This window comes from Chroicocephalus ridibundus, chromosome 12 (assembly GCF_963924245.1).
Source record: "Chroicocephalus ridibundus chromosome 12, bChrRid1.1, whole genome shotgun sequence".
In the NCBI taxonomy this organism is placed as follows: Eukaryota; Metazoa; Chordata; class Aves; order Charadriiformes; family Laridae; genus Chroicocephalus; species Chroicocephalus ridibundus.
Window position 1 is genome coordinate 12,074,510 of NC_086295.1, and position 21,694 is coordinate 12,096,203.

General features: G+C 53.9%; 2 protein-coding genes across 2 annotated transcripts; both read left to right on the forward strand.

Annotated features, from left to right (window-relative positions):
* Nucleotides 1–1,152: 1,152 nt before the first annotated feature.
* PIGT (phosphatidylinositol glycan anchor biosynthesis class T) lies at nt 1,153–6,744 on the forward strand. Its single transcript, XM_063349846.1, has 12 exons — nt 1,153–1,543; nt 1,879–2,056; nt 2,875–3,002; nt 3,492–3,592; nt 3,750–3,836; nt 4,099–4,186; nt 4,268–4,365; nt 4,667–4,832; nt 4,937–5,137; nt 5,685–5,850; nt 5,985–6,068; nt 6,204–6,744. The coding sequence occupies exons 1-12, from the start codon at nt 1,294–1,296 to the stop codon at nt 6,454–6,456; spliced, it is 1,800 nt and encodes a 599-aa protein (XP_063205916.1). The 5' UTR covers nt 1,153–1,293; the 3' UTR covers nt 6,457–6,744.
* A 3,620-nt stretch (nt 6,745–10,364) lies between these two features.
* On the forward strand, nt 10,365–18,269 carry BLCAP (BLCAP apoptosis inducing factor). Its single transcript, XM_063350161.1, has 2 exons — nt 10,365–10,678; nt 16,567–18,269. Exon 2 carries the CDS (start codon nt 16,655–16,657, stop codon nt 16,916–16,918), a length of 264 nt encoding a protein of 87 aa, XP_063206231.1. The 5' UTR covers nt 10,365–10,678; nt 16,567–16,654; the 3' UTR covers nt 16,919–18,269.
* Nucleotides 18,270–21,694: the final 3,425 nt, after the last annotated feature.

The window sequence follows — 21,694 nt, forward strand, 5'->3', positions numbered from 1 at the left end:
GGAGAAAACAGCACTGAGGGTGAGGGTTAGGTGGGAACTGCAGGAGGGAGTGTGGTGTAAAGCCAGCATGCTCAGGGTGCCACGCAGGAGCAAACAAAGCCCAGCTCCGGCATAGAGACGATTCCTGCACCCAGGGTGGGAGCAGACAGCACGTACCTCAGCAGAGAAGGGCTGCTGTTAGTGGAGCACATCACCATACTGAGCAACTTGGGTGCTGCCTCCAGGAGGGAGAGGGCCAGCATGGCTGCTGGTGGCCTGTAACTACCTGCCACAGCATAAAGGGGGATTTCCCATGCAAATCGGCTGAGTGGAGAACATCAGCACACACAGCATCAGCAGCTGTGGCTCCCCCAGCACAGCATGATGGCAGCAGCTCTGGCTGCAAGCTGCTTTAGAGGAGTAAAGGATGAGCCATCAAAATGAAGACAACCTCCTACGCTTGTTCCCTGCAGGAGTCAAGCACAAAGCCGGCCAGAGGCTGGCTGCCGCTATCAGTGGCTGCAGGCCAGGAAAGTGCTGTCCCTGCTCCGGCTGTGTCAGCACAACCGTGGTCAGCCCCAGGAGGAATGGAGCCTGGGAGATAAGCAAGAGGAGCCAGGGACCGGTCTGCATGCCGGCTGTTTGTCAGGGGGTGTTCAGGCCTTACTGCACTCCCTCCTGTGTTAGCCAACCCTTCGTCAGACCAGCTGGGAAGGACCAGCCAGAGCAGGAGGTGCTGTGAGCTCCATCAGACTGCCACCCCCAGCACTGCCTTGCTGTGGCTCCAGTTTGCTTCCTCCAGGGCAGGGGGGGCCCTGGGGTGGCAGCCGGTGGAAGCAGGGTGCTTCCGGACAGCTCTGCGCCCGGAGATAGACCCTGCCTCCGGAAAGGAGACTTCAAGGAGAGAGGGCAACAGCGAGAAGAGCCAAGAAGAGGAAGTCATGCCGGGGACAGGCACAGACCTCACAGAGTCCTTGTGTACGGCAAAGCCTTGCAGCGGACCACCCAAGCTCAGGCCGCCCAAGAGCTTCCCCAGTTTCAAAAGCCAGGGGAGAGAGCCCTGGGGGAGCACCCCACAAAATGGACACGCTCACTCCTGAGGCTGGAGTGCGTGGCTGCTGGCTGCTGTCCCTCAGCCAGGCGCAGGCACAGCCAGGCGGGTACTTCCCCCGCGGGGCCGGGGCAGGTTCCAAGGTCCAGACCTGCTCCTTGCAGCCGCTCCTCGGCCCATGGAGGAGGAAAACCGCCGGGCCGGGCCCGCACCGTGAGGGAGGAAGCGAGGCCTCGCTGGGGCTCCAGCGGCGCCGCGTCTCCATGGCAACCCCGGAAGCGGCCGCCATTGGCCGGGCGACCGGAAGCGGAAGTGCTCTGTGGGGCGGGAGCAGCGGGATGCTGGCGGCGGCGGTGCTGCTGCTGGCGGCGGCGGGGCCGGCGCTTGTGCCGGTGCGGGCGGGGCGGGACGCGCTGCGGGAGGAGCTGCTGCTGAGCCCGCTGCCCGACGGCGACGTGGCCGCCACCTTCCAGTTCCGCACGCGGTGGGACGCCGACCTGCAGCGGGGCGCAGGTAGGCCGTGCCGCTATTGGCTGGGGCAGGGGGTGGGGCTGTTTCATGAGGGTGACGACGCCACGTGATGACGTATTGATGGGGGTGATGACATCAGTGGGGCGAATGACGTTAGAGGCAGGGGTGAGCGGGAACAGGGCACGGCAAGGCGATGGGGGCTGCAGTGACATCAGCACAAAGGGGCTCGGCGTGGTGATGCAAGCAGGCTGCGTGTGACAACGCAAGCAGGAGTAGCGCCAAGGGATGACATCACGCGTGGCCAGGCCCTGGTGTGACGTCAGGGGCAGGGCCCTGGGGGATGCAATGGGGAAGGCAGGGACTAACGCTGCCCGCAGTCTCTCACTACAGGCTCTTCCCAAAGGCACTGGGGCGGCTGGTGGCGGCGCTGGGCGTGCGGGAGCTCCACCTCGCCCTCACCCAGGGCTTCTGGCGCACCCGCGTCTGGGGACAGCCGCCCCTGCAGGCACCCGCTGGCGCCGAGCTCTGGGTCTGGTTCCAGCCCACTGTCACCGAGTAGGTACCCCAGCCACGGGTCTCTCCCTCTGGGTCCCCTCTGCAGACACTGCTCCTGAGAGCTGTTGCCCTTCTCACACGAGGCAGCCGTGATGTGTGTGGGGGCCTCCTGGATTGGAAAATGTCCACTGGAATAAAGAGCCTGCAACCCTAGGAGCAGCATTAAGGAAAAGCAGAATGTAGCCCCACTCAGTGAGCAGGGCAGGATGTGGTGCTGAGGGAAAACCCTTGTTCACTAAAGGAACAAGTAATTCCCTATGGGCTCTGTAATAACAGACCCCTCTCTGCAGGGGTTATATCATGACCTCTCATCTGTGACTCACTTCCTTTGACTCCCACCCAATACCTGTCACCATCTTCCATAGCACACACAGCCCCTGTTGGAGCCACAGCGGCTCTGCATGGACTCCCAGAGTTTTCTCCTCCCTACACCTGGCCTATTCCGGGTCTGCTGGTTGGGTCAGCCTTCAGAACTGCACCAAGGTGTTGCTTTAGGTCTCACAGCCTCTTCCCCGTGCCCCCTGCTCTCCCAGCCCCTCTCCTCGCGCACCGGCTGCACCCATCACCAGGTTCCTGGCTGCGTGAAGCCCTGCCAGCCCAGGGACTGCCCTGCAGTGAATGTCCCCCACATCTCATGTGTTAGAATAAAATACCAAAAGAGCTGGAGAGTGTGTGACCAGCAGCCTCTGGCTGCACGCTCCTTGCTGCTTCTGAAAGCCAGCGTGGTCATCCCAGTGTATTTATTGAATATTACTGACTTAATGCTTGTTCGGAGGATTTGAGCTGCTGAGTAGTCTCTGGTATCTGTTCTCACACAGTGTTGACAAAGCCTGGGAAGAACTGAGTAACATCCTCTCTGGAATATTCTGTGCTTCTCTCAACTTCATTGACTCGACCAACACAGTCATACCAACAGCATCCTTCAAACCCCTGGGCTTAGCCAACGGTGAGCCCGGCCTGCTTTTGTCTGCCCTCTCACTCTTGCCTCTAGCTTTAGTTCTGACCTGTGCCACGGTGGGAAGTCCGGGGGCAGGTCCTGCAGCCTGTACACAGCCTGGATCTGGCTGCGTACAACAGAGTCTGTTAACCTCCTCCTGGAAGCATTTCCTCTCCTGATGAATGACATGTGCATTTGAACAGAGGAAACCCACAAGCAGTATGTGGCAGATTCTCCCAGGCCCTCGTCTGTCTCTGAAAAGCATTTTATGAAACAGTGAGGACTGCAGGATTGAAAGCACTCCTGAAAAAATTCTGCGTACATATTCTTTCCAAATCACTCTGAAAGAGTGGGATCTGTTCCTCATTGAGCTCTTGGCATTTCAGGGATACTGAGAGGGGGGTAGGCTGTGGGGTACATGGTGGGGTGGAAGAGGTCTGCTTCTGCTCTCGTACCTGTAGCAGTACCAACCCGTTGGCCCTCTACCTCCCTGCGCAGGGACAGATCACCGTCTCCTGCGATATGCTGTCCTGCCCCGGGAGGTCGTCTGCACGGAGAACCTCACACCGTGGAAGAAGCTGCTCCCATGTGGCTCCAAGGTAATGGCAAATCCTGCAGCCTTGTTAGGCTACTCCCGATGGAGCTGGGTTCCTGACAGCGACCTGGGAGTGTGCACTGAGAAGCCTCAGCAGGACCTTTCTCTCGGTGGGAGCAGAGAACCGACCCGGGGCTGAGTTTCTGCTTTTCTCCCTGCAGGCTGGGCTTGCTGTGCTGCTGAAGGCCGAGCGCTTGTTCCACAGTAGCTACCACTCGCAGGCAGTGCACATCCGCCCCATCTGCAGGGTAAGCGTGAGGCTCGGGGCTCCCTCCTTTAACACTCCCAAGAGAAAATCCAAAGCTTTCTTGTACCACTGCAGGGTGACACACTGGTTTGCCCAGCTCCTCTGCGGTGGGTTCACTGTGTCTAATACAGTTGTCATCCTGCTCTCTGGTGTCACCCGCATTCTGATGTGATTCTTGCAGTCCTGGTGGAGTTCCAGCTCCCTTCTGGTGTTCTGTCCCTCCAGAAGGTGTGATCAGAGCTGCCTCTCTTTCTGTTGTCCAGGATGCCTCCTGCCTGGCTGTGTCCTGGGAGCTCAGACAGACCCTCACTGTGGTCTTTGACACCTTTTCCAGTGGCCAAGTAAAGAAAGGTAAGCTTGGTGGCAGTGTGCTGTAGTCCTTGAGTGTCCACAGCACTTCACTCAGCCTGCCACTGACTTTGCCTCCCGCAGACTGGTCCCTCTTTAAGATGTTTTCTCGTACACTTACTGATGCGTGTCCTCTGGCATCGCAGAGCAAGGTCTATGTTGACATCTCCCCTAAGAACAAGGTAATGCTCACGGACAAGAGAACACACCCTGCTCCCTGAGTTCAGCTATTTCATGTGGCTCTGAAACATCCTCACTTCCACCCCCTGCATGGCTGGGCCACCCAGGAGCCCTCCGGGGCTAAAGAAGCGGGGTGGTTTCCTTCCTCTGAGCAGGGCTGCAGGGTTGAGTGTGGTGGTGTTAGTAAGAGTGCTGAGCTGTCTGTTGGGTGGGAAAGCTCAGGGCCAGCTGGAGGCGCTTTGCCCAGCGCTGCCAGTTATTTCAAAGGGCACTTTTCCTTTCCTGGTCCATTTGCTTTCTCAGGAAAAGGAGTTACTGGAAGTGACACCCCCTCCAACATCTGTACATGAAGCTATTGTCCAGGGAGACAAGAGGACCTATGCTGTCTATGACCTGCTGAGCCCCTCGCTCTTCAATACATCTCGCAGCCTCAACGTGCAGCTGAAGTGGAAGCGGCCCCAAGACAGCTGTGAGTGACCAGAACTTCACTCCACCTGCACCACTGGTCAGGGTTCCAGGCCTAAAAATCCTCTGGCACTGACCCCTATTCCTATGTCCCTTTCTCATTTGCAGCGGACCTGCCAACACCCGTACTCCATGCTCAGCGCTATGTGAGTGGATATGGGCTGCAGACCGGAGAGATCAGCACACTCATCTACAACACTCACCCATACCGGGCCTTCCCCGTCATCCTGCTGGAGACTGTGCCGTGGTATCTGCGACTCTATGTGCACACTCTGACTATCATCACAAAGGGGAAGGAAAACAAGCCAAGTAAGTCAGCCCTCCCGGGAGCACATGCCACCTGATTCTCTTTGGCACAAGTGGCTCATTCCAGAGATGGTTTAGTCCCTCCCTTGGGCCCCAGTAATCACTGGGAAACAGGACTGGGAAACAAAACATTTTAGAATGTTTTCCTAGCCTCCAGTTCAGCACTCACAGCAGATGAGACTTTATTAAGTCTGTTTTATAAGAGGCACATGGACAGTGTTTCATAATCCAACAAAGGTCTAAACCAAAGTGAATTGATTTTTATAGTAAAGGAGACTCGATTTAAAACTGATGACTGGGTCTTATTTTGCATTCGTACCTTTCCTGTGAACACCTGACTTTCACCTGACTTTTCATAGGTCATCAGCTCTAAAGACCAGCCCAATTTAGCTTTAACACATGCTTTTTGCTACCCGTGCATCTTCACTTGCCCAGAAAACCTCTCCCAGGATAGTGGAAGCAGAAGCACCCATCCCGTGGGAGGTGTCTGGGCAATGTGAGATTGGACAAAGGTCCCACCAGTGCCACTGACGCGTCTCTGTGGGGTTAGGTTACATCCACTACCAGCCAGCCCAGGACCGGAGACGGCCACACCTCTTGGAAATGCTGATCCAGCTGCCAGCCAACTCTGTCACCAAGATCACGATCCAGTTTGAGAGGGCTTTATTGAAGTGGACAGAGTACACGCCTGACCCCAATCACGGCTTTTACGTCAGGTAACAACATACTTCAGCTCCTCGTCCCCTTCTGGGCCTCATGTACGACTTGCTGCCCAGGTCTCGGGATGGGAAAAACTCTTGCTGACTCTTTGCTGGCTGGACTGATGCTAGCGTGTCCTTTGTCTCCTCAGTTCATCTGTGCTTAGTGCCCTGGTGCCCAGTGTCATTGCGATGAAGGACGTGGACGTGGAGCAGAGCCCTCTCTTCACCTCGCTGTGAGTGTGCCTGTGCTGGGGAGTGGGGCCGTACCACAGTGCCTACAGGCTGCCGGCCGCTCTCATCCAGACTAGTGAGCACGAAGCAGTGATCTCATGCAGGCTGACACTCCCTTTCCTGCTTCCACTCTCCAGGTTTCCTTCCTCTGATGGCTCCAGCTATTTTGTGCGCCTGTACACGGAGCCGCTGCTGGTGAACTTGCCGACGCCAGACTTCAGCATGCCCTATAACGTCATCTGCCTGACCTGCACTGTGGTGGCAGTGTGCTACGGCTCCTTCTACAACCTGCTGACCAGAACGTTTCACGTGGAAGAGCCGAGCCGCGGTGGGCTGGCCAAGCGGCTGGCCAACATCATCCGCAAATTCAGGGGGGTGCCCCCCCTCTGAGAGAAACCAGGGCAGCTGGTGCTGGCTGTGGGGCTCCATGAGGAGACCCAGGGAGCAGAGCACTGCTGCCTTTTGTCTTAAGCCTGCTCCATTTTGCTGCCTGGATCTCTCTTTGGGATCCAACAAGTTGAGAGATCGCTTCCATCGTTAAGACGGGAAGCGGTTCTAAGCCCCTTGACTACTGAACTGCACTGCAACGGGATTGGGAAAGGGTTAAGACTTCTGTTTGGGAGAGGGGTAATTTATGTGCTGTGAATGATTCTAGAAGTAAACTTGAGGTGTTTTGTACATGTGTGCTGCTCCTGGTTAGTTTTACTTCCACAACCCCACAGGCAGAGTTGACTCCGTAAGACTCAGTGAGCTGCTGAGTCTCGAGGTGCTACCCATGTCAGCTGGGAAGAGATGCAGACACGGGAAGGGCAAGGGTTGTGATCTGCAGTGAAGAGATGGGTTTATCTGCTCTACTATCTCGCCTTCTACAACTGCCACATTTCATGGCCCCCTCCTGCCACGCTTCCCCACATTTGAGCCAGTTTGCAAATTAATTTTGGGGCATACCAAGGGTTTGGGCATACCTCAGCCATACCAAGGGTTTATTTTCTTTCTCAAGAAAAAGCTTTTCTTGCTCCCAGCTTCTATTTGCAGCATTTTGAAATGCTGCAGCTCCCCCCTCTGCTGCAGCACAAGATTCTCCTTTTGCCTCCCTGGTATCATTTCTGAATGTCTGCCCGATGGCTTCCATGCACCCACGGTGTCCCCAAAGCTTCGGGGAGCCCCCAGGCTCAGCAGACCCCAAGCACAGGGCTGTGACTGGCCGGGTTCTGCTGGTGGGCAGCAGCCTCAGTCCTCCCTGGGCTGGGAATGCAGGAACACTGACACCACTGTGCTCTTCGGTTCTTTCCATACAGTTCAAGGTACTGCCTTGCGATTCACAGAGCAGCGAGAGGCCGCTGGTGATGCTGCTCGGCCCCCAGCAGTGCCGTTTTCTGGGGTATGGCCTTTGCATCTCAGATGTGGCTTTTGTGATAGGAACAGACAACTGCCTACAAGCAGCTAAACAAAGCAGAAGGAAACCATTAGAAGAAATATTCCCCAGAATCAAAGCAAAGCACAGCCAGAGGTCTTTCAAAAGCTTTTGCTTGAACAGAAAGACCATAAACCCCCCGTTTCCTCCTGTCCTCCACAGAACAGTCTGTTCCCACTGGCCTGGGATCACCTTTCCCTTCCCTACTGGAGATGCCCTTCTCCCTGCAGCTCCTTACGGATCCACTCCACTGGATGGCTCCATGCAGCCTGCAGAGCTGCCCAAATACGTGAGTTTGGGACAATCCCTGCTTGCTGAGGACACCACAAGGCTGGGAGCTCATGCTGCTTCCAGCCACAGGACTGCTGCTACAGCTCCACCAGCCAGGCTTCAAGTGCAAAACGGAATTTCTTTACAGAAAGCTAGAACTACAACCAAACAAAACCCGAGCAAGCGCACAGCTCCCGCAGCAGCGCAGGGGCAGGGGGACACAGCCAGGAGTCTCGGGCACGAGGGTCTATGTTGCAGTTTACAAAAGAATTTGGAGACCTCAAGTTGTTTCAGGATAAATCCTGCAGACTGCAACCATCAGCACATGCTGGAGCAGCTCAGAACGGCCAAGGTGCCCCCAGCCCAGCTCCCCAGGCGAAGCCTGCGTGCCACAGGCATTAGGTGGGATCCCATAAAGCCCTCCGAGCACTGAGGCCAGCACCCATGGATGCAGCTGGCACCACAAGCCAAAGCAGACAAAAATAGTACAAGAAACATAGCACTGCTGCAAACCCAACCATCGCTTCTGCAGGAAAAAAGGTCCCTGTGCTGAGGATGATGAGGGCAGCCTCTGCCAGGGCCAACCGGCAGTCGCCATGGGCAAAGGGTGCTGGAGATGGCATCATGGCTTCAGGGCCATTCCCACGTGGTGCCATAAACCAGGAATTTAAACAGTCCATGAAGAGGTCAGCCCAGAAAAATGGCAGAGCAGGAGGGAAACTATCCTGGGCTGGATTCAAACCCGCGGGGCCATCAAGGGAGTCGGTCTTATCACATCCATCAAATGCATGGGCCAGCCAAGCAGAAAACCCTGTGGTTTTCCAGGCGGCCCTGCAACCACGGCTGCATGGGTTTTAAACAGCCGGGAAAACCCAAGATCTTAGTGTTTGGGGTTTTTTTCCTGGGCTATTTCTCTCCCTTCCCTGGGCTGCCTCCTTGGGAACCCAGCCAGAGCTGGGCACGACTGAGCTGTGCTTGGTAACTTGCTGTTGGATGTCTGCAGAGAGAAGGGCTGGGGCTGAAGTGCTCGCAGCAGCTTGGGCTTTGCTGCCAGCCCAGTGAGGGTTGCCAAAAATAAAAGTGTTTAAGGGGAGAGGCCATGGAGCCATCTCTGCGCTACATCTGAGCTGTAGCGCCAGGAAGGGAGTGGGTAATGAGAGGTGCGCAGGGCTGCCCACCCTCCTGCAGCACAGAAAAGTGGGGCCTCTTGGGTCTGGATGGGGCTAAGTCAGCAACAAAAGTGCACTGCCATGAGCGACAAGGAGGCAGCACGCAAGCAAGCCTAAAAATAGTATGCAAAGGGACACAAGAAAGCATGGACTCAGTGTGCATATTGGGTTTGCTTGGCAAGCTTTTGGTAGTGAGGGCGCTACATGCATGGCTTCTGTGAGAAGCTGCTAGAAGCTTCTCCCATGTCTGATAGAGCTCATGCCAACCGGCGCCAAGATGGACCCACTGCTGGCCAAGGCTTAGTCCATCAGCGACAGTGCCTCTGTGATAACATATTTAAGAAGTAGAAAAAAAGCCCAACTCACAACTGATGCTGTAAAGAGGAGTATGTGAGAGAAACCACCCTGCAAACACCAGGGTCAGTGAAGAAGGAAGGGGAGGAGGTGGTCCAGGCGCCAGAGCAGAGCGCAGTGACAGAGTGGCTTTGGTGGTCACCGGGCATCCAGCCAGGGTTAGCCCACCACAGTGTACCACAGAGTGCGAGCACCGTGCAATGGTGCACAAGGACACAAGCTACCTGCATCCCACGCTGCATCCCCAGCAGCATAGCCAGCAGGGCGAGGGGGGGGATTCTGCCCCTCTGCTCTGCTCTGAGGAGACCCCCCTGCAGTGCTGCCTCCAGCTCTGGGGCCATGAATATCAGCACACGGACCTGTTGGAGGCCAGGGAGATGCTGCGAGGGCTGGAGCCCCTCTGCTGTGAGGACAGGCTGAATTGGGGGTGTTCAGCCTGGGGAAGAGAAGGCTCCAGGGAGACGTTAGAGCCCCTTCCAGTCCCTAAAGGGGCTACAGGAGAAATTGGGAGGGACTCTGGATCAGGGAGTGGAGTGATAGGATGAGGGGGAAGGGTTTTAAACTGAAACAGGGGAGATTTACATTAGATTAAGGAAGAAATTTTTCACCCTGAGGGTAGCGAGACACTGTCCCAGGTTGCCCAGGGAAGCTGTGGCTGCCCCATCCCTGGAGGTGTTCGAGGCCAGGCTGGACGGGGCTTTGAGCAGCCTGGTCTAGTGGGAGGTGTCCCTGCCCATGGCAGGGGGGTGGAATTGGATGTTCTTTAAGGTCCCTTCCAACCCAAACCGTCCTATGACTCTACACCAACTGCAGGCCAAGAAAACCCAGGGGACAGCAGGCCCCCACGGGTACGCAGGCCTGGAACCGCCGCCACAGGCAGAGAACCCCGCAGGCAAACCCCGTGCAACGCCACGCAACACGAGCCTGCAAGAAGCCCACCAACACAGAAATACGTGAAATTGTTTAAAAACCAAGAAAACGCTCAAAATACACCAGACCAGGCGCTCGCCCCACTTCCGCATGCGCACTGCCAGGAGGGCCTTCTCCACCGCCGCGCATGCGCGCTGCCCGTCCGGCGGGGCTGCCCGCAGCGCTGCCTGACGGCGCGGCGCCCGCTGACCCCTCCGGAGCGCGGCCCCGCGCCAGAGCTGCTGCGCGGCGGCCTCGGGCCGAGCCGGTCCGGTGCGAGCCCGGGGCAGGCGGTCGGCGGGCAGCCGCGGCGGGGTCCTGTCGGGACGGCGGCGCAGGCGGCGAGCGAGGCGGGGGCTTTGGGGGGGGGCGCGTCCCCCGGGCGGCGCGGCCGGTTCCGAGGGCGGCCTCTCCCTTCCCTCCTCAGGGTGCGCCGCGGACGGGCCCGCGGCGGAGGCGGCACCGGGATAGCGGCGTGAGGCGGAGGCACCGCGCCGTGAGTACGGGGGGCGGAGGGGAGCGGGCCGGGGCGAGCGACCGCCGGGGCCCACGCAGGCTCTGGAGCCCGAGCAGGCTCCGAGGCCCGAGGCGGGGGGATGCTACTGCGGACCACGGAGGCTCCGGGAGGCCACCGTAGCCCAGGCAGGCTCCGGAGCCCAGGGGGCCGCCGTGTCCCAGGCAGGCTCCGGGGCCCCGTGAAGCGATCGCAGGCTGCCGGAGCGGGATAGCGATGACCGTTCGCTGACTCCGGGGAGCGGAGGAAGCGCTCGGGGGGGTGTCCCCGGGGCGGTAGCGCCGTGCTGTCGTAGCCACCCGGACGTAGGTTACAACGGAGCCGGTTTCAGCCGAGCCTCGCTGTGTTTAGGGTAATGCCAGCCTGACATGGGGATAACACACCGTGTGCTTCCCCCCAAGACCCTTTTCCCTCCCCTCTATGCCTCTGTTCTCAGCCAGGCACGTCCCTAGCACCTTCCAAAAGCAAAACCAGGCCTGCTTCCCCCCAGAGCAAGGCAGCTCTCTGACACCCTTTTGTCCAGCCCAGAACACATCCCTCCACAGCACTGCTTTGCCCGGCCAGGCACCCTTCGCACCACCCCACCGAAGCCTTCGGCCAGCTGCAAAGCGAGTTTAAAAGCTGATCTGTTGTACGAACATCGTTGCATCCCAAACACGCAAGTGAAGGCAAAAAACAGATCTCTTAAATGCAGTCCACAACTCACTGAACTCTCCTATACATCATTACCCCTGCACTGAAACATTATAAATTATCTTGCCAATGCTTTCATAGTGGAGTATCCTTTGCTTTTCCAATCCATGTGTCATAACGTCCCAGAACCCTTTGCCAATACTGCTTTTTTGCCTCTCTCTACCTGGGACACAGAAAATTGGACTTTATCAGGGTGTATTCAGATTTCTGAAGCCTGTCGAAGGCACAAAAGGTAGAGAAGAGATACAAATTAAAACTAAAAATAATTATGTTTTTGAGGGAACTCAGGGAATGGTCCTGGAATTCATGATCTTTGGCAGTTAAACAAAGGCAGGGGGCGGGAATGAGGACCACTGAGAATTAATAAATTAGTACAAATGAAAGTAGCAATACTTCAGATGACAACTGTCGATGTTGACATCTCTTCCCACTAGACTTAAGATTCTGCTCCTGTGATTTGGTGTGCAGAGAAACACAGATCATGCTGCTGCCTTCCTGCTCACAGGTGGAGGTTTATTCACTCTGGTGCTGTGAGTGCACTGCAAGACCTGCGGATACAGGCTAATCAATCCCCAGTCAGTAACAAACCTCAGAGGGCAGTTATGGCAGTGGCGAAAAGAGTGGCTCCACAGAGAGCCTCCGCTTTCCATGGAGTTGCTTTGGCTTGTCTCTAGCTTGAGAAATCAGAACACTTCGTAACCCCGAGGCTTGGTCAGTCAAGGATTTGCTGCTCTTTTGGAAACTGTTTGCAATTATATTGCACCATTTCTGAGCCTACATCAATGTTAGAGGCACGAACTTATCAAAGACTGGGGTAAGGCCTTTGCCAAAAATTGAAGACTCACTTTTTCCAGCTGAGTCATACTGGCAGATAAAGCTTTTAAAAAATAGAAGAAATAGTGGCAAGGCCAAAAAAATCCCTGAAGAAATTAAATCCCTGATACTGGAAATAGGTCTTAAAGTTTGAACAGTTATGGTTCTTGGGTTTTTTAAGAGAGAGGGTTGGCATCTAGAAAGCTGGTCTGCTGTTGCTTTTCTTAGCTGAACTCCTCAAACTCATTACTCCTTAGCTCTTTCACTTTCCCCCCGCCAGTGCTTTGGATAGTCTGTATTTTTTAGCGGCGGTTTTGAGTGCTACGTGGTGTTTGAGAGTTGGTTTCGAACACATGCTGGCAGCATGAAGCACCACCCACACCCCTCAGTTCAAGTTATGTGGCTGCGACAGGGTTTTTGATTTAAACAGTTTTCAGCAAACTGTACTACAGGTGAGCCTTATAAGCAAGAAACTTAGTGCAAGTCCCTGAGGCTTACTCTAACCTTGTGTGCACTGTTTAACTGCAGAGATTTTTATCTAGACCATGTTGCTTTTCATTCCCAAGAAGAAACTTTGGCTTCTGAGAAAGGGAGAGATCAGCACCACCCCCCCCAATAAAAAGGTTATTCAGTCTTTTATTGCAGACCTTTCAGCTGCCAGCCTGGGTGACTGTTTCTGTAGCATCTGCTGGGGAAGTTCCTTGCGGACAGCACTGGCTTAATAGCTGGCTTAGTAAGGCCTGAACAAGCTTACCATTTAAGTGCTTAGTGAAAGCCGGCTGATTATTCTCCCCTGTCAGCGTAAACGGACTGTTAAGGAATTAAGACATTCTTGAGAAAGGTACAGACTTTGTGTTGGCATACTGATGTGTAAAACCTATAGTGTAGAAACACCTCTCACTCTCCTAATTGCTGAATTAGCTTGTAGAATATCCAGAACAGATAGCTCCTCAGATGGATTTATTCTGTAACTGATCGATCACAAAGCACTACAGATTTGTGCTGTGCTACTCGCTTTTGACTTGTCGTAATTCAAATTTTGTTTCTGGCTGGAAAAGGTGTGCTGCTACGCTCGCCTCGGAATTTGAAAATCGTCCCCACAAACATGTGCCAGTAGGACCTGCTGGTTTTCAATGGTCTTGGGAGGGAAGATGACAGAAGGAAGGGCTGTGAACACGATGGAAGCCAATTAATAAGCATGTGGAAAAGTATTGGTGTTTGCTTACTAATGAGGTACCCAGGGAACCTCCCCAGGCTGCTCCTCTGCCTGCAGGAACCGGCAGGGAGGAGGCTCCGTCAGCACACGGAGCCGCCGAGTGCTGACTGCAGGGAGAGCAGCCGGAGCATTGCCTGCTCTCTGCTGCTGAGGGGCCTGAAGCAAGTTCAAGTGGCTCTAAGAGCTGCGAAAGAGCAAGAGGAGGCAGCGGTGGTGTGATGAAAAGGAGCCATCTGGTAAACACGAGTGGCCGCCAAGTCAGATGACTTGAGCAGGAACTTGAGAGCAGTCTTGAGGGTAGCAGGACACCGGGCTGGCTAAGGAAAGAGATGAGTCAGGCAGGGAAGAACAAGAGCAACTGGTTAAGGAAAAGCAGGATGCGGTTGTGAAACAGGGAACTGGTAGAAGTGCTGTTGGGTGACGGGTTCTTATTTGCTTCAGGACATGGTAATCTTTAGCTTGGATCGTGAGGAGGGGACAAAGACAACAAGGTAGGAATTTTTCATTTGCAAGCTTCACCTTGCTTGAGAATGTAGGCAAAACTGAGTATTGTTACGGCTTCAAGAAGGCGTCCTGGGCACCAAGGAGAGTGATAGTTCCCTGCTCAGTAACGAGCTGGTAGTAGGAGACGCTGTTTCTCTTTGATTGATAGCATGGAAAGAGAACTCAGTTCGTTGCCAGCTGTATAAAGGGAACTCCGGTGAAGAGTATGTATCTTACTAGTGAAAAGTCCCTTGAGAAAGATAGAGCTGCAGAAATCTCTAATAGTAGGTACATTATCCGCTGTAAGATGCGGCAGACAAAGGGTTTTCAACCTTTAACTGGTGGATAGCAAAGGCGCACATGAAAATACAAGCAAACTGACTACAGATTCAAGAATAACTGTTGGAACATCTGCATTTATTAAAAGTCCAAGAGGTCTGCAGACTAAAGGGCACTGACATTGAAACTTCATAGTAAAAATAACCGCTATTAAATGGTTCTTTATTCTGCAAAGTAGTTGCATTGATTGCTACGAGCAACTGGCTCTTCCTGGAAATATCAATATTTTAAAATGGGTAACTTGTTCTCAGATAGGTCTGTGTTTAGGTAATGCCTACACACTTAGAATCAACTCACTGTTTAGAACATTATTGCTTAAGTCTTTGCCGTGGTGAAGCCAGATTGGAGTTAAATGCAGCTATGTCACAAGTTGTAATTATACTCTTAAACTGTAATCAGTTCTAAAGTTTGGGGGCTAAAGGCTCAATAGCAATACGCGGCCTTATTAAAGCCAAGAGATAAAACTGAGCAACGTAAAATAACCTCTCCCTTATTCTTCAGCTTCCTAACTGCAGCTTAGTTTTACTCTTTCAACCCCAGCTGCCCTCTCTCTGCTGGAGAACACTCTCTTGCAGGAGCACCAGCACAACATACTTTCCACAAATACTCTTAATCTGTTTGCCCTGGTGGAGATTTTGGCTTGCGTTCTCTCTCACTAATATTAAAATAGACCTTGCTGCTAAGAACACAGCGGATGGCAGCGTGCTTCCTGCTTCTGACAGCGGAGCCGGTTGGTACCTACGAGCTTACAGAGCTGTAAGACAAGTCTGACCTCAGTGTTTTTTTGGAAGAGAACCATGTGCGGTTTTCTCTTGGCTTTTCTGTGCGATCCCTCATTTTCCCTCCCCTTGCCAGGAAATCCCTTCTCCTGCCAACAGGAGCCAGTGGAATGTGCTGTTTGTTTACCTTCTCACTCCTTCATCCTACTAACCTTCCCACCCCCTGAGTTGTAATCCTAACAGGCTCGGCTCAGCTCTTCATCCTTCTGACGGAGCACTAGGTTGAGTATTTTCAGATAAAAGGATTGCTGCAAGAAGCTGTTCTGACCAGGCTCTGCTTAGTGGGGGGAGGCCACGGCATTCTGCAAGGCTGGGGCTGTCCTCCCGCCTGTCTGTCTGTGCCCTGGCTGGCAGCTACTTCCTTCAGGGCTGCTGCATGTCCTCATGGTGTCCTACAGGACAGCAGGGAAGAGCACGCTTCCCCAGGCTCTTCCCTTTTCTAGCCTGGTTTTGCCATTTGAGGGTAATAAGCTAGGAGTACCTTCTTCTCATGGTTTCCCTGCTGCACGAACTGAAGGAAAACTTGAGTTATTCCCTCCCAACAATACTGGTATCTCCTAGCCTGACCTGCTGTTGCTATCCCAGACTGCTGAACTCCACTCTTCTGCCCCCTTTCAATGGTTCTGGCTCTGTAAAAACACCTGTAAGGCATTTATTATTTTTAAAGCCATTTGAAATTCATGGATTAACTGCTTAGAAAGAAGAAAACTTCACACTTAACGTAGTTGATGTGGTTGCTAAGGGTAGTGGTATGTTTTCTGGACTTGTAGTGCGCTGCCATCCCCGGCTAGAGAAGCCTTTAAAGCTCATCGTTTCCACAGGGGTTTATAATAATTCAAGTGAGGAAATCCTGTGTTTATAGCACTTATGAAAATTACCATTTTGAGACTGTCCCCTCTTTGTTCTGTTCACAGACTTTATCTCAGATGACTTTAGCTGATTGGCAAGGATTATAAATCCCTTAAGCAGAGACTCTCCTCCCCTTTGTTTTGCAGTCTGGACGCTGTCGGGGCTTTCCTGGGTAGCTACATGTATAGCTTGAAATTTATGCTGTCCTGCTGGAAGACTTTATAATGGGTTTGTGCGCTTAACACTTCCTAGACACTTCTTACACTTATTCTTCCTTAATACTTCTTTGTAGCACGTAAGAGTTCACCTCTCAATTACATTTCTTGATACCAGCACTCAAGTCTTTGGATAAATATGTGTGTAGGGAAGGCTGTGGCAGCTTGTTTTCCCCTCTCCCTTTCTGTTCCTGCACTGTGCTAAAGTAAAGGGTCTCACAACTGTTAACTGGGTAAAAGCCTGAGAAACTGAGCACATAAGGGATACACTTCTACACCAGCAACAGATAATCCTGTCCCCAGCTGAGGGGTTCAGAAAGCAAGAAACTTTCCACTAACTATGAGATACACCGGAATTTAGTACTGGGAGTTCAAACATCAGTATACGATGCTTGGGAGTAAATGAAGCTGTATGAGAAGAATGTCTACTGATTGGTTTTGCTGTGTTTCTCTGACAATCTGACCTTTTACCCCTCCCTACAGAACAGCCTGCCCGCTGGAGGAGTTTCTGGAGACTGTTCTGGAGCACATCTGATTGCTGCTGCCACAAGGCCCCAGCCAGCCAGCCACCATGTACTGCCTTCAGTGGTTGCTACCTGTCCTGCTCATACCCAAGCCCCTCAACCCAGCGTTGTGGTTCAGTCACTCGATGTTCATGGGCTTCTACCTGCTCAGTTTCCTCCTGGAACGGAAACCTTGCACGATTTGTGCCTTGGTCTTCCTAGCAGCTCTATTCCTCATCTGCTACAGCTGCTGGGGGAACTGCTTCTTGTATCACTGCACAGGATCCCAGTTACCGGAATCAGCTCACGATCCCAGCATAGTGGGCACCTAGAGAACAATAATCTTCCAGTCTGCTGAGGGCTCTTGTTTTGCTTTTAAAAAGGGGGTGGGCTAGGGAGGAGGGAGGGGGTGTTAGGCATGTGACTGGAGTAAAACCAGCCTGTTTCCTGTAACTGTGTGTGGACTAGAGTGGTAAGTTCCTCCCACTCTGCCTGTGAAATTCGATTTGTTTACTGTGTGAACTCTGGCAGCGCCACCTGCTTTTTTAGAAGCAGAAATCATTTGGGTTTTTTCTCCTTCCCGTATGACCGGGAGCGGACACCAGCCCTCCTAACTCAGAACTGGTGGAGGACCGAGCTGCTGGCCTCTGCCCAGCTGTTTGCGCGATGGTGGAGTTGTGTGTCACTCACTCATCTGCATTAGGCCGCGGTGGTCTAACTCAGGGCTCTCGGCCCGCTGATTCTGCTCGAGTACCTACAGGATTCTCTCCATCTTTCTCCTTGTGGGGAGCCAGCCTTCCCACCTTGCTGATGAAGGGCAAGCTCGACAGCTCACAGATGCACTTGGCCAAAAGCTGCTGGAGCCAGAGGCAGTTGAGTCATGTCCTCCTGCTCAGCCTGCCAAAGAGATGTGTGCACTGCCCAAGTGCTTTCTGAACTACTTATGCTCCGAGATCATAGCCTGAAAGCCTCAGTTATGCTGCTGCTTTTATAAAGCCTCACAGGTAGTGGAGACTGTCTCTTCCCTTCCTCCTAGATTTCCAGGGTTTACCAAGGTATTGACTGTTGGGATAAAGAACTGATAATGCTGCAAGATGGGGGGTTTTGAAAGCCACTGTGAACCTCACCCTGTAAAACTCATGCTAGCCCAAAAGGCCGCGTGTGGGCAGGGCAGGAGAGGATCCCGAGGTGGAGGCATGGCGTGAAGCAGTAAATGCTTCAGCCGTTTCAGTGGTGGTGGTTTTGGGCCAGGGGTGACAAGGTGCTGGTGCTACTGACTGGAGAAGAGGAGGCTAGAGGAACACCTGGTGTCTCCATCTCCTCTGGCAGAAGGATGTCACGAAGCCGAGGTGGTGGGGGGGCAGTCTTGCATGCCACAGCTGTGCAGAGCTCCGTGCTGCATACGTTAGTCTGGGCAGCCGTGGCTCTCGGGGAGCCTGACCTGGGGCAGAGGTTGGTTTGTGAGAAACCTTAGAGGTTAATGCAAAATCCTGTCTCTAAACTTTAAAGGGTTCCCTCCCCTTTGCCATCTGTTTGTCTTTACTTCAGCCTGGTAGTGGAGAGCAGCAGAAGTGGCTGTTGCTGTCCCGAGGAAGTTCAAGCTATGAGGTTGTGAAACTTCCAGAGTATTGTTTGTTCATTGCACAGCTGTTCAAAACGTTTAATAAAGCTTTATAAACTTTGGTCTATGGCCTCCTGCCCAGCATGATGCATTGGCTGCTCATTGCGGATGCCTTAGCCCAGCAATCATGTGTCTGTATTGTTCTGTTCCCAGCACAGTAACTCCGGAGAGTCTCCAGCGAGAGGCAGAGCCTGTTTGCCCTGTAGCTCCCAGTACTGCCTCATCTCCTTAACTGTTCAACCTGACCGTGGGCAGACCGACAACCACACTGGAGAGTCTTAAACAGACTCTTTGTACACACAACACAGGAGGCCGCTTCTGGTTGTATCTCTGCACTTATGTGACAGATTTCCCTCTTTCCTTACTGCTTATGAAATTAAACCACAGGGCTGTGTCCTGAAAGCTGCTAATCCCCAACACCGGCAGTACAAGTGTTATCTGCCAGGTGCCTACGTGGTGTAAGCCCGTCCCACAGCACTGCGTCTTCCTGACGTGTCCCCTGCTGTGGGCAGAGCCTGGGCTGCAACCCAGCTGCCATGAGCCGTCCAGGCGGGACTCAGTTGTGTCCTTTCCCCAGCTTTGGCCATGACCCCAACTAGTACTGGGGGGAAAAGAGGGGCACCTGCTGCAGCCAGACAGGACTATCAGCCTCAATGGCACCCAGAAGCACCTCGGAGGGTTAAAGGGTGCGCAGAGCTGTGCTGCCGGAGCTGAAACCAGCTTCCTCTACCCCTCCTCCGAAGCCTTAAAGACCCAAGTCCAAGTTGGAAAGGGTTCAGGGCGTATCAGTGTTTACACATTTAAAAAAAAAAAAAGCGTGTGCCACATCACCAAGAATAGATCTGACAGCTCTGTCACCTGTCAGGCCGAGGGAAGTCCCAGTAGCTGTCATACCAGCTACAGCATAAAGAACAAATTGAAACAAGAGGGGGGAGCATCTCATTTGCAAGCTATGGCAAGACTGTTGTCTGTGCTCTAAGCAGCTTTTAAGTTTAAATTTATTTAAGCTAATGCAGTCCTTTTAAGAGAACGTTTTGGTTGCTAACTAGCCAAGTTGCACTCTACAGCGATTTAAATAAATCCTCGCCACGAAGCCAGACAGTCCTTTGGATGAGAGCAAGCCCTGGCTTTGTACACAGGGTTCAAGACACACCACAGCTGCGGGCTTTCCCTTCTGCGAGACCCAACTTGGAGGGGGGGCGGGGGGGGGAAAGTACTTCAAAAAGAGGGAGGCTGCCAGTGCAGCGACAGGAGAGATCTCAACACTGATGGGTAAGAAACCTACTTTTTGCAGCCCTCCCACCCCAAATGTAGATAAAGAGCACCCTTTGATATGCACAAGCTCTCACCGTACCATCTTCCCCTCTTTAGGGCGCTGAGATACCATCTTCATTTTAAAGATAGAAAATTAAAGTCACTTCATCATGGTCAGACAGAAAGCCTCAGGCAAGAGTGAGGAACCCAACCAGGTCTCACATCCCATGCTAATGCCCTGCTTGTCCTTCTCTTCTAAAGAGACCGTGAAAAACCAGCCTGCAACTGCAGAACAGGTCGAACCCGATGGCTTTTGAAAAGCATCATCACAGCTTCCCTGCTTGTGCACCGCAAATTGGACTGAGCCCGTCCAGGCGCGGCACCTGTGCTCTCGGGCAGACGTTTGCTGGCTACAAGGAAGAAAGCTCAGAGGAGATGTTTTGCCCTCATCTCAAGGAGTTTCTCTGCCAGAAGAGCAGTGGGGTGGCTCTGTCCTCTGGCATCCTGGAAGCGCCATGGGGTCTCTGCACAAGGACCGTCCTGGTGGGCAGCCACTCCAGGGGAGGGGGCTAGCTACACTAGCGACTCTGAAAGCAGCGAGTGGGGTTTAAAACACAACTGCTGTGTTGTGCCAGGTTCTGTCAAGCCTGGACACTGCCCGCGAGGGCTTTGGCGCAGAGCGAGCCTCATCACCTTGCTGCATTATAAAGCGTCCATCTGCCCCATGCTCCCTAGATACAGGGAGCAGGAGCCTTAAGCTGTTCCTTTGTCTTTCCATTTGAAGGAGAGATGATTTTCTTTTCTAGGTCACATAACGGATCAGTGATGCAGCAGGGTCAGGAAAGAAAAAAACCACCACCAAACCCAGGCTCAGATCCCTAGGAACAGAGATGCAGCTGAGCTCAGGCAGTCCTCCGGCTTCTCGCTCCCCTCCTCGCCACTGGTCAGGGAGAGGCAGCATCCCCAGTATGAGCAACTGGGACACCACAATGCTTCCCATGGGGAACCTTTGGCCATGACTGCCAGGCTGGTGTGGCTTTTTGAACCCTAGATCTGCCTGACATCTGTGTTGGTGCATCTCACCTCAGGGGCTGGTGCTTGGCAGTCCATCTCCCTAGCACAGCGCGGGGTGCAGGTAGGGGACCAGCTCTCTGGGACCACCGTGGCCACCAGCCCACTCTCCCAGCGTCTGCCTGTCCGTCCTTAGATCTTGCTGGGCGATTAGTGCCTCCTACCTGGATGCTCTCCCAGCTTACCCTGTGACGAGCCCACAGCATGGCTTTATTAACAGAGGAGAGAGGCGGATCCTGCTGAGGAGCAGTTTGGGCTGGAAGCGCTTCCAACCTCATCCCCTTGTTACCCTGGGGCTGGTCCAGCCAAAACCCCTGAGAGAGGGAAGCCACAAACATCACTCAGGGCCACAGAGCGCCATGCCCTTTGGTCCTGCCTCTCTCTTGCTCCTTGCACCGCAGCAGTTTCCTAGCCCTCAGTGACTACGGGAAGTAAGCTACACATCAGGTAAGGACTTTAGCCCTTCCCTTGGGACCCTGGAGATTAACCCTTGGCAAGAGGGTTTTGCTACTCCTCCGAGCAAAGGCAAATCCTCTGGGCAAGGGAGGATGGATGGTTCAGGTGCCACCCGGACCTGCTGGGGATCGGAGTGGCAGAGTCCGCAGGGCTTTGTCCTCCCGAGTGGACGCGTGCCGGCAGCCTCCCCATCACCCCTCGCTGCCAGTGGGCATGACAGGGGCTGCAATGGCACAGCCAGAGACCTGAGCGGCTGGCACTGGGGCACAGCCCCACAGAGAGCCAGCCCTTTAACAAACACCGCCCTGCTCCTGCCCCAGAGCCCTTCTGCTGGCGCTGGGCTGTGGGAGAGACCCCAGACCCGCAGCGCAGACCAGGGTTTGCTCCAGGGGATGCTCAGCACAGTTCAGGGCTCCCGCGGCAAACTCATAAGCATTTATCCTCTGGGAGCACGGGTCAAGAGCCAGGACTCGACGCACTTTGGGGGTGCTACTGCTGAGCTTTGGGGAAAGGGAAGGCGGTGTTCAGGCCAAACGACAACTTTTCCTTGCCATTTTCACTGCCAGCATGAACTGCCCAGCACAGGATCCCTTGCCAGACCTGCTGCGTGGGCAGCCACAGCCCCCACCCCTAAATCCTCTCCCGGGCTTACAGGGCGCAACACGAGCGTGAAGCAAACAGCAAGATTAAATCCATTAGAGGAGGC

Excerpts from the sequence above, each read along its gene's own strand:
- PIGT (XM_063349846.1), top strand. The coding sequence starts at position 1,294 with ATGGCAACCCCGGAAGCGGCCGCCATTGGCCGGGCGACCGGAAGCGGA. Across the intron at positions 3,593-3,749 it reads TGCTCCCATGTGGCTCCAAG|GCTGGGCTTGCTGTGCTGCT; the intron begins GTAATGGCAAAT and ends TTCTCCCTGCAG. Across the intron at positions 4,366-4,666 it reads ACATCTCCCCTAAGAACAAG|GAAAAGGAGTTACTGGAAGT; the intron begins GTAATGCTCACG and ends TTGCTTTCTCAG.
- BLCAP (XM_063350161.1), top strand. The coding sequence starts at position 16,655 with ATGTACTGCCTTCAGTGGTTGCTACCTGTCCTGCTCATACCCAAGCCC.